The sequence below is a fragment of the Rhinoderma darwinii genome, chromosome 1, assembly GCF_050947455.1.
Source record: "Rhinoderma darwinii isolate aRhiDar2 chromosome 1, aRhiDar2.hap1, whole genome shotgun sequence".
Lineage (NCBI taxonomy): Eukaryota > Metazoa > Chordata > Amphibia > Anura > Rhinodermatidae > Rhinoderma > Rhinoderma darwinii.
This window is the reverse complement of record NC_134687.1, coordinates 292,607,867-292,620,099: the sequence shown is the minus strand read 5'-3', so window position 1 is coordinate 292,620,099 and position 12,233 is coordinate 292,607,867. Positions and strand designations below refer to the sequence as shown.

Sequence of the window (12,233 nt, the reverse complement as noted above, 5' to 3'; positions counted from 1 at the left end):
ACTGAAAAGTCATTCACTTCACTTTCATCATTCTAAGGCTGGGTTCACACTACCTATTTTCAGGCGTAAACGAGGCGTTTTACGCCTCGAATTACGCCTGAAAAGACGGCTCCAATACGTCGGCAAACATCTGCCCATTCATTTGAATGGGTTTGCCGACGTACTGTGCCGACGACCTGTAATTTTACGCGTCGCTGTCAAAAGACGGCACGTAAAATAACAGCCTCGGCAAAGAAATGCAGGACACATATACATTATATGCAGGACACTTCTTGGGACGTAATTTGAGCCGTTTTTCATTGAATTCAATGAAGAACAGCTCCAAATTACGTCCGTAATTGACGCCTCGCAAAACGCGAGTACGAGCAATTACGTCTGAAATGACGGAGCTGTTTTCTCCTGAAAACAGCTCCGTCATTTCAGACGTAAATGCAGTTAGCGTGTGCACATACCCTAGGGGTATGTTCACACACAATGTTTTCAGCTGAAAAATCGGAAGCAGAACGCCTACAAGCATCTGCCCATTGGTTTCAATGGGAAATACGGCGTTCTGTTCCGACAGGGCGTTTTTTACGTGGTAGTTTTTGGAGCCGTTTTTCATTGACTTTATAGAAAAACAGCTCCAAAAACAACCGTTAAAAAACGCGAGTTAGATTAAAAAATGGCTGAAAATCAGTATCGGTTTTCCCTTTGTTTAGTAAGCGTGTGAACATACACTTAGCCTTTTGGTGTGTCCTATAACTTCTTCCAGCTGCAGAATCACACCCAATATGGCTGCCAGACACTGCTTAGCAATTTGAAGACACCTTTACCTGGCTTGTGAGAGGGGGGGGGTGAGGTTCCCTCCCACATTTACAGCAGCTGTGAGTCAGGTTGCTTTGCCTTATTCACCTTGCTGTAATTCTGGGAAGTGCTCCCCCTGGTGGCCAACATTGGAAAACATGTCAAATTATTATTTAATTTTTAATACTTTCCACCAAAAACGTAAAAAATCTAATAGAAATAAGTAACGACACTTAAAAAAAAAAGGTTTAATTTGCGACACATTCCCTTTAAGGACACAGCCAATTTTTTCAAATCTTACATGTCTTTTTATGTGGTAATAACTCTGGAAGGCTTTTATGTATCCAGCAATTCTGAGATTGTTTTCTCGTCACACAATGTACTTTACGTTAGTGGCAAAATTTAGTCTATATATTCAGTGCTTATTTGTGAAAAACACCAAAATTCTGAGAAAATTTAAAGACGGGGTAGGGAGACAGACAGGTGAGCCCTAAACTACCCGCCACTCAGTCCCTTCCTACTTGCAACGGCCCGTCCTAGGCGACGGCGTACAACTGGGCGACGGTCCCTACTCTCACTATGTGCACGTCAGACAGACAGACAAGGGTACAAAGAAGCTAAGGGAAAAGGGGTAGATGCCCACGGCAACACCGTGAGCTACAAGAGTAGTGAACGAGCCGAGTCAAACCAGGAGTGTACGAGGTACCAAACGCAGAGCAGGAGAGTAGTCAGTAAAGCCAGGGTCAATATGAAGAAGAGGACAAATAGTACAAGCAGCAGAGCCAGGAAACAGGCAGAATCACAGGCAAAGGAGAAGCAGGAAACGAAGGTATAAATAGACAGAGGGCGGGAGCTAGCTCCGTCTGGCCAGGCTGTGATAGGCTCTCCCACTCCCCAGCCTCCCAGCCTGAGTGGTAGAAGAAGGAGTCACTCTATCAGACTTAGGAGCAGACTGACTAACCACGGGCGTCGACACAGAAGCTGTGTCTGGCAGATCCTTTACAGAAAATTTGTAAAAATGTGAATTTTTCTAAATTTAAATGTATTAGCCTGTAAAACAGATCGTAATCAGAAACACAAAATAGTTACTAGTTAACATTTCCCATATGTCTACTTTATGTTTGCATCGTTTTTTGAACATCCTTTTATTTTTCTAGGATGTTACAAGGCTTAGAACTTTAGCAGCAATTTCTCACTTTCAAAAGGCTACTTTTTTTTTTTAGAGACCAGTTCAGTTCTGAAGTGGCGTTGAGGGCCTTATATATTAGAAATTCCCTATAAATCACCCCATTTTAAAAACTAGACCCCTCAAAGCATTCAAAACAGCATTCAGAAAGTTTCTTAACCCTTTAGGTGTTTCACAGGAAATAAAGCAAAGTAGAGGGGAAATTTACAATTTTCATATTTTGCCAAAAGTTATTGGCAATACATTTATTTCTTTAACACAAAGTTTTACCAGAGAAAAGCAACTCAATATTTATTGCCCAGATTCTGCAGTTTTTAGAAATATCCCACATGTGGCCCTAGTGTACTTATGGACTGAAGCACAGGCCTCAGAAGCAAAAGGAGCACCTAGAGGATTTTGGGGCCGCTTTTTTTTTCGAATATATTTTAGGCACCATGTCAGGTTTGAAGAGATCTTGTGGTGCCAAAACAGTGGAAACCCCCCAAAAGTGACCCCATTTTGGAAACTACACCCCTCAAGAAATTTATCTAGGGGTATAGTGAGTAGTTTGACCCCACAGTTTCTTTACTAAACTTATTGAAATGAGTCTGTAAAAATGAAACGCACCCCAAGGTTTGTAAAGCATCTTCTCACGATTACGGCAATGCCCCATATGTGGTAATAAACTGCTGTTTGGACCTACAGCAGGGCTCACAAGGGAAGGAGCACCATTTCAATTTTGGAAAGCAGATTTTGCTAGAATAGTTCTTGGTGCCATGTCACGTGCAACACCCTGGAGGGACCAAAACCGCAAAAAAAATAAAAAAATTACCCATTTTGCAAACTACACCCGTCAAGGAATGTTTCTAGGGGTATAGTTAGCATTTTGACCCCACAGTTTTTTGGCACAATTTAGTGGAATTGAAAAGCAATTTTTTTTCTAATATTATGTCGTTTTAGCTCATATTTTTTCATTTTTACAATAGATAAAGGAGAAAAAGCACCCCAACATTTCCAAAGCAAACTCTTCTGAGCACAGCAATACACCATATGTGGTAATAAACTGCGGTTTGGACACACGGCAGGGCTTAGAAAGGAAGGAGCGCCATTTGACTTTTGGAGCTCAAGTTTTGCTGGAATGGCAAAGCCACTGAAAATAGTACTAAACCCCCCAAAAGTGACCCCATTTGGGAAACTACACCCCTTAGGCAGTGAAAATGAAAATCTACATTCTTTCCACTAACATGTTGAATTTTTTTCATTTTCACAAGGAATAAAGGAGAAAAAGCACCCAAACAATTGTAAAGCAATTTCTCCCGAGTACGGCAATACCCCATAAGTGGTATTCTTCTGTTTGTCACACGGCAGGGCTCAGAATGGCAGGAGTGCTACTTGGCATGTAGATTTTGGTTGATTGTTTTTTTGGCGCCATGTCGCATTTGCAGAGCCCCTGAGGTACCAGTAAAGTAGAAACCTCTGAGAAGTGAGTCCATTTTGGAAACTATACCCCTCAGGGTAATTATCTAGGGGTGTAGTGAGCATTTTGATCCCGCAGGTGTTTCATAGATTGTATTAAAATGAGGCAGTGACATTTTTTTTCCAAAAATATGTAGTTTTGCGCCCAATTTTTTTTCCCACAAGGGGTAATAGGAGAAAAAACAAACACACAGTTTGTTACCCAATTTCTCCCGAGTACAACAATACCCCATGTGTGGCCCTAAATTGCTTTGGAAGGAAGCGCCATTTGGCTTTTAGAGCGCAGATTTTGCTAGACTGGCGTACAGGCGCCATGTCGCATTTGCAGAGGTCCCTTAGGTACCAGAGTAGAGCGTAAAACCCTGAGAAGTAACCTCATTTTGTAAACTACACCGCTCAAGGCATTTATGATTTGCCTGGACATATGACTGGGCTTAGGCGTGAAAGAGCAAATGCGCATATGAGGCCTATCTTGGTGATTTTCACAGCATTGGCCCACAATGGCAGGGCTCGCGGGTCAAATAGTAAAACAAACCCCCAAGTAGTGCCCCCTATTTTGGAAACTGCCCCCCTCAAGGCATTTTTTGTAAGGGGTGTAGTGAGCATTTTTTTTTTTTATTAGAAATGAATGCTCAGTGGCTGGTGCAAAGTAAAAATTTAAATTTCCCACAGGTATGCGCCATTTTAGTGCACAATATGTTGTGCCCAGTTCGTGCCACTGAAGACAAATACCTCTAACTTAAGCGGTTTCTCCCGGGTATGGCGATATATGTGGATGTAAACTGCTGTTTGGGTATGATGCAGGGCTCAGAAGGGAGGGAGCACCATTTGGCTTTTGGAGTGCAGATTTTGCTTAGTGGTACTTTTGTTTGGGGTTTTGCTGGTATTTCAGTTTATGATGTGGGGGCGTATGTAGGCTGGGCAGAGTACATCAGGGCATAAGAGGGTATAATAATGCGTTACATAAATAATTCAGATATGTGGCAGGGTCGCACTGATAAATGGTGCCCAATCTTATCCGCTTTTGGAACACTGCATTAGTTGGAGATGTGTGATGGCTCATTTGTTGCGGGATAATCTGTAGTTTTCACTGGTACCATTTTGGGGTACATGCGATTTTTTGATCACTTTTTATTTTATTTTTTGGCAAGCAAGGTGACCAAAAAACCAGCAATTCTGATCATGTTTTTTTATTCTTTTTTTTACGGCGTTCGCCATGCGCTAACATATGTATATATTTCTTGGTGATTTGCAGCGTCTGCACGATAAAATCACTTTTGTTTCAAATAATTTATTTTTTGTGTCATATTCTGAGAGCAATAACTTTTTATTTTTCTGGGCTGTAGTTTTTAATGGTATAATATTGGGGTACATGCAACTTTTAGATCCCTTCTTTTATTCTGTTTTTGGAGGGGTAGTGACCAAAAAAACAGCTTTTTTAATTTAATTTTTTTACAGTGTTCACCGTGCGGGTTAAATAGCGTGATATTTTTATAGTTCAGGTAGTTACGGACGTGGCGATACCACGTTTTTTTTTAAAATGTTTTCTTTTTTTTCCTATAATAAAAGATTTATTATGGGAAAAAAGGCTGTTATAGTTTTTTCTTTTTAACATGAAACTCTTATTTTTTTTCACTGTTTTACAACATTTTTAGTAACTTGTTTTAACTTTTTTTGTGTCCCACTAAGGGACTTGAAGGCATGAAGTCCTGATCGCTATTCTAATACACTGCACTCCCTACATAGAGCAGTGTATTAGAGCTGTCAGCTATTCACTTACAGCAAGCCTATTAGGCTTCGCCTCTGTTGGGGCCTAATAGGCTTCCGTACTAGGAAGCCATTGTTAGGCAACGGTTGCCATAGCAACCATCGGCACCTGATGGTTGCCAATAGAAACCATAGGGTGCGATCTAACCACCTAGATGCAGCTGTCGCTGCATCTAAGGGGTTAATCGGCCGGATCGGAGCCTAGCTCTGGTCCTGGCCGTTATAGCGGGGTGTCGGATAGCCGACAACCAGCGGTGATGGCGCTGGCTCAGCTGCTCATCACATACACATTCTCAAGGAGCTGTGATTGGTCAGTCTGCTGTGACTGACCAAACACAGCGAGCGCCAGCCGAGAACCGCTGTGATCGGTCCCCTGCTGTCTTACTCTGCCGATCAACTGTCAAACAGTTGATGGCACAGTTCTGTCATCCTGTCCTTTGACAAAGTGACCGTTTAGAGCCAGGACGCACCGGTACCTTAAAGCACTGCAATACAGGACATATCAGTGCGTCAAGGGGTTAATGCCCTCCGTGCCAGGTCTGAGTTTTTTGCGGGAGGAGCTGTAGTTTCTACTGCCTGTAAAAAAATTACGGAAATCTTGTGAAGATTTACTTCAGTGAAGATAAAACTGAAAACAAAATAATAAACAAATCTTGCTTATTCATTCGCTTGAGTGCTTGGGTTATGTTCTTGATGTAGTTTCTACTGGCACAGTTTAAAGTACCATATAATGCGCTGGGAAACTGAAAAAAGAATCTATGTGGGGTGGAATTGGAAAAAACGGATTCCTCCATTTTTAGGTTTAGTTTTTAAGTCTTTCACCGTGCGTCAAAAACAACAGTTTAACTTTATTCTGCTGGTCAATACGTTCACGGCGATATCAAATTTATATAGTTTCTTAATATTTTACTCCTTTTGCAAAGAAAAAACTATTTGTTAGAAAAAAAAGAAATAGTAATTTGCGTCACCACAACTAATGGTAACATAAGCAAGCCATAACGTTTGATTTTTTTTGGTCGATTGAGCGGTATGGGGGCTTATCTTTTTTGCGGCACGAGCCGTGGTTTTTATTGCTACCATTGTTTGGTACATAGGACTTTTTGATCACTTTTTATAAAAAAACAGCGATTCTGGTGTTTTATATTTTTTCTCATTACCGTGTTCAATGTCCGAATTAAATAATGCCATATTGTTATAGTTCTGACTTTTACGGATGCAGCGATACCAATTTTGTTTATTTTTTACATCACTTTAGAACTTTTAATTTTAACTTTTTCCACTACTAAAAACGTTAACGTTTTATTTACACATTTCATTAGTCCCCCTAGGGGACTTGAACCAGGGATCATTAGATCGCTGGTACAATACACTGTAATACTAATGTATTGCAGTGTATAATCATTTTTACAGGCTCATGCTAAGAGCTGCCGGAGGCAGGGCCTAACAGAGACAGAGTGAAGGCAGTCCTTCATTAGGCCCCTGGACTGCCATGCCAACCATTGACGACCCTCGATCGCGTTATGGGGCCGCCAATGAGCTGTCGGAGGGGGGCGCCCCCTCTATAACACCTCAGATGCTGCGGTCGCGATTGCCTGCAGCATTTGAGGGGTTGAAGAGACAGAAATAGAGCAAGCACTGTTCCTGGACGTTAGTCCCAGGTGTCAGCTGTAAAATACAGCTTACACACGCAGCGTATGGAGCACGCTCAGCCTTTGAGCCCGCTCCATATTTCTCGACGTGCCGGTACGTCATGGTGCGTCAAGGGGTTAAAGTTTAGGACAATTCTTCTTTCTTTTTAATAACTGAACCCTAATCTTTACTTGTCCACAACTTTTCAGGACTTTATGTTGCTTTCTTAGTGATGTTGTAGACTCAGCGGTCTTTCAGAACAGGTGTATTTATACTGACATCATGTGACGGATCATGTGACACTTTGATTGCACACAGGGGACCCTGTTCACTAATTATGTGACGTCTGAAGTTAATTGGTTTGACCAGAACTTATTTAGGGGTTTCATTGCAAAGGGGGTGAATACATATGCGCTCACAGCTTTTTATTTTTCATTCCACTGTAACCATTTGAACTATTTTGGTCACTTTCATGAAACAAAAATCTAATTTCAAATCTATTTTAATTCCAGGTTGTAATGCAACATAAAAGGAAAAACACCAAAGGGAGTGAATATTTTAATCAGGCACTGTATATTAAATATTCAAGAAACTTCTTATTGACAGGGTCTGTTCCACAGGACTGGCATATGGCAATAACAGTAGATATGCTGCAAGAATCGTTCAGCCAAAAGCCTTCTAATGTGTATGGTCACCTTTAACCTTTCAGCCATTGATGGGACAAAAGAATATATAAAAAAAATTAAATTGCTACTCCTAGTATTACTTCTTTAAGAAATAAGAACATTACGTTACTACATATTCAGAGCTGCAAGGAATTTAGAAACATTCCGGCCACTGACCTGTGAGTCCATTAGCTAACTACAAGAGGCCATTAAAATCTGTAGTCTCTTAAACCGTCATTTTTTCTTCTTTATTATCAGAATATTCCTGCAGCTAAAGGGGTCTACTGTGCTAATAACACTGATAAAAGGAGAACCTACTAAAGCAATCCTCTATTATATGTTCTTGGGTTTCCAGTCATTGGTATGAAGCCTTATTATTGAGCCACTTGGCCTTCTCCTGCATGCAAAAATCATGACAATGAAATCACTTCATGTGCTCGATAACCATTGATTTCATGTCTAGGCTGCAAGTACTTTTGCTTTGCATGACAAACAACAAAGGTGGTACAATTTCGCAACAACACTTTGTAGCTTTACAGCTTGGCCAGAAGCACCTTTGATGTGCATGAGATAAGAAAGCAAGAGATATTTCCTTTACATAGGCGTGTCTGCAAACTGTATTCACCTTTTACATAAAAATCAAAGATGTTTTGCAAAGATGGGCCCTTGATTGATATCAATAAGCGTCAAAGGATATTACATATAAATGTCATTATTCATTGCAAGCAGTACACATTTTCAATGTAATCATTCTCTCTTCACTGTGGAAGAATACACTGGATCCATCCTAGCTGTATGTGCAGCCACCACAAAGTGTACCAGACAGAAGAATTGTCAATCCACAACATCACTCCCTATATGAGATGTAACAAGATCTGGAGCAGCCAGGAGAGGCCGGGGATGGCTACAGATCTAGCCTGTTTCCAGCAGAGGCTGCTGAAGAAACACTAAACAAAATATTTCAATACTTGTTTGCTTGGTGCTTCTAACGAGCCAAAAACAAGAGCAAATACTAATTGTCATACAATAAAAAGGGGGGTGGGGATGACTACTTAAACCAGTTGACAGACACTCCCCTAACATTTTAGTTGAGTGCCTATTAAGCAAACCGCCACATCAAGTTCTGTAGAGACATTGAGCCTGCAGAGAATGGCCTTCAGCGTCCCTGCAAACTGCTACTTACCTCCATTAGGCTCTTATGCTGCCCTCTGGCTGTTAGTGGCATACGTGACGGCTGCCTGTAAGAGGCATCTGATACCCACTGTGTATTATCATAGTCTAACAGGAGTAGCCTTTGACCACTTCTGATGGAATAAAAGGAGTCGACTATGGTCAGTGATAGCCCAGCTCAATGCGATCAGCACAGAGCGTAGGCAGACAGCTAACCATAAAGTTAAAAAAAAATTAAAAAAAAAAACTTCAGTTGCCAGGGTAGATTTTTGTTTAGTCAGTTATTGTTCAAGCCTGTATTAGAGATAACATACATTTTAGGCAGTTGGGCAGCGCTGTGCAAAGGTTATACAAAAAAATAAACAGAAATTGCTCCAAGATGCACACATTACATGCAAATAAAAATCTATACAGCACACAACCATTCATTAAATAGGGTGCAGAAAACTTAAATATTGGAAAAACGATAGTTTATTAATATCACAAACAGAAAAACGAAATCATTCTGTGAAAAACAAGTTCCAACTTCAGAGGCAAAAACCACACTTGCCTTGTTTATTACACCTAACACTCGCAGCTTTTGAAGTGGTGAGAGAGATACTAGAGAGCTCCAGGTTTCAGTATGAGCAGATGGCAGGAGCTCAGTATCTTAATTCTGACACCTAGTGGTGGACAACAAAGCTAGAAAACGATACCAGTAAAAGGGGCCAGGACAATTTTATATGATCGGACCCACTAACTAAAAAAAACAAACAAAACAAAAAAAGCATAGGTGTGGGTGTGGTGGGGATTTTACACTTACTTTAGACATGTGGCTAAAATCTGCAAAACTTTCATTACTGCTGAAAGCACTGCTTCCAAAAGGATCCAGCGTCCCAAAAGGATCTGAAATAAGCAGCAAAAGTAATGGTGCTAGATATGGTCCACCCAATAAAATGGCACAACTGTAACTAGTTTGATCAAGAATCTTTTGGAAACAGTTTACACATTACTGTCAAATAGTTTTATGACATATTTAGAGAATATGCAGTTCTAAATGTATCCATCTAAAGGAGGACCCATAGGACTATACTCCTCCAAGTGAATAGTCTGGCTAAGCTTTGCCTCATTCTCCTACTGAAGGAAAGAAATCATACAAACATCATGTCATAGATACAATTTTACAACGGCACACCTGATATTGCACACCACAGTAAGGATATGTGACTGAGCGCACAAAGGTGTTTTATGAGAACTACTCCTGTCCATATGCCATATATATATATATTTATTTATTTTTTACTATTGTTATGTACTATTGCATTACTCTGACCGGTAGCTGCAGAATTTCTTATATCATCCTGTGCTGCGTTCCCAGTAATTTTTACCCCAAATGCTTGTTTTTTTTTTTTCGTTTTATTAAAAAGGCAGCAAGATACGCCATACGTGTACATACCCTAAGTTCAAATACAGCAGATTTGTTGCATAAACTTCTACGACTGAAAATCCAATACATACATCTGAATGGAGCCGTTTCTGTAGCATGTGCATGTTGCAAAACCAAATTAAGATGTATGGGACAGTCACAGAAACTTCTGCTAAAAATCTATCACTTATTTTTAGGTAAGAGCTGCTTACAAAGAGTTTAGACACAGCTTTAAACCAGGGGTCAGCAACCTGTGGCACCGGTGCCGCAGCCAGCATGTGGGACATGATTTGCTGGCACACTTCCCTCTCCCGGTGTCCAGCGCCGTTGTGTGCTTGGCGGCGCTGAACACAGGAGAGCGAGCAGTGCTTCATTGTGTTTGTTGATGCTGAACACTTGTCAAGCACACAATGCAGCACCGCTCTCTTCTGGTGATCAGCGCCGCAAGGAAGGAGTTCAGTAACCGCTCTGTAAAAGACATAGTTACCAAAATTTGTCAGTTTTCTCTCCTAGGCGCATCCCTCCCCAAGCTTGTGTTAAGTAGCCATGGTCTCTCCTATGTTCATGCCCCCAAGTTGGTGTTCAGTAGCCGCGGTCTCTCCTGTGCGCATCCCCCACAAGCTTGTGCTGAGTAGTAGCTCTCTCTCCTATTTGCAGTGTCTCCAAAACTGGTATTCAGTGGCCGTGGTCTCTCCTATATGCAGTGTCCCCAAAGCTAGTATTCAGTGGCCCACGGTCTCTCCTGTGTGCAGTTCCCCCTAGCTGGTGTTCAGTAGCCATGGTCTCTCCTAAGTAGCCCCCCAAAAATCTGGTGTTCAGTAGTCGCTCTCTTTCCTATATGCAGCGCCCACAAAACTGGTATTCATTGGCCGCGGAATCTCCTGCGTGTAGTTCCCCCGAGCTGGTGTTCAGTAGCCACGGGCTCTCCTATGTAGCCCACCAAATATAGCATTCAGTAGCCGCAGTCTTTCCTATGTGTGACCCCTCCCCCCAGTTGGTGTTCAGTAGTCTCGTATGAACCACAGATGAATCATCTTTGCAAAGTAAGTCAGGGACAAAAGTCACACTGAAACGTAAGTTTATTAACGGACTAATTGGTTTATGTCACATATGTGCTAACAGTTTAGCTTATATGAATTTCAGGTTTGCATGGCACACGGAGTACTTCATCGTTGTTTTTTTTATTTTTATCAGCACGCCATACTTAAAACGTTGCCTACCCGGCTGTAAACAGTCTATGCTCCCTATGCGAACGAGTGCCGGATACTATCTTTTTTTTTTTCTTCTTACGAATTATGCTCCCTCGCTGCTCTTTTCTCTGCTGGGGTACCTTATAGCCTCTCACAAGCAAAGTTTTAACATGGCTTGTATGAGGAAAGTGTAAGTACTATTTGCTGCTACCTTAATTTAACATCCTAACACCAAAAGTTATCAATGTACAACTCCTTTAAGAGTTTTCTAGGATATAGCATTAGGTGCATATCTTTGGGATAGACCAACAATATGTGATCGGTGGGAGTCTGTTCCCAGGGACCCCCACTGATCACTGCTGTATCAAACATCGAACCCTCCATGTTAATGTGGCAGTGTCTAGTACTGCAGCTCTGCCTACCTAAATGAATAGGGTTGAGCTGCATTACCAGACACATCTGCATGGACATGAATGGTGCTGTGTCAGGTACTACATCAATGTTCGAATTTAAAAAAAAACAACAAAAAAAACAACTTTAAAACCTATAAACACCTTTGGGGTATTTATAAAAAAATACATTTTAGCGATTAAAATCGCTTTTGTAAGTGTACTTTTATTAAAAAAATAAATCAATTATATATATATATATATATATAATTCGAAAAAAACATAGTTTCACTTTTTCAGATTCTATGTATCACAGTACATAGGTGCTGCATAAAGCCGTTCTGAGCCAAATCTGTTAGTGAGCTGGTCTGACGGCTCGGCTGAGAGCAGCTCCTGAGCGAATTTCCGAGCTCAGTTCCGAACAAGTCAAAGTGGATCACTGACCGATTCGGCTCAGAACAGCTTTCTGTAGCTTCTACGTACTGCACTGTGATACATAGAATCTGTAGACGTGAAACGGATTTTAATTTTTTTAAATAAAAAGTACATTACAAAAGTGATTTTAAATCACTAAAAAATGTAGTTCAATATAAA

At 41.0% G+C, this 12,233-nt stretch overlaps 1 protein-coding gene across 7 annotated transcripts in view; it reads right to left on the bottom strand.

Annotated features, from left to right (window-relative positions):
• Nucleotides 1-12,233, bottom strand: part of EPS15L1 (epidermal growth factor receptor pathway substrate 15 like 1) — a 239,977-nt gene that overhangs the window by 79,038 nt on the left and 148,706 nt on the right. For all 7 annotated transcript variants that reach the window (XR_012847578.1, XR_012847579.1, XM_075825344.1 and 4 more), the window contains one exon: nt 9,458-9,540. Coding sequence is in view for 5 of the 7 variants with exons in the window: in XM_075825344.1 (XP_075681459.1) it covers nt 9,458-9,540 (83 nt within the window). In the remaining 2 variants the exon portion in view is untranslated. The remainder of the gene's footprint in view (nt 1-9,457; nt 9,541-12,233) is intronic.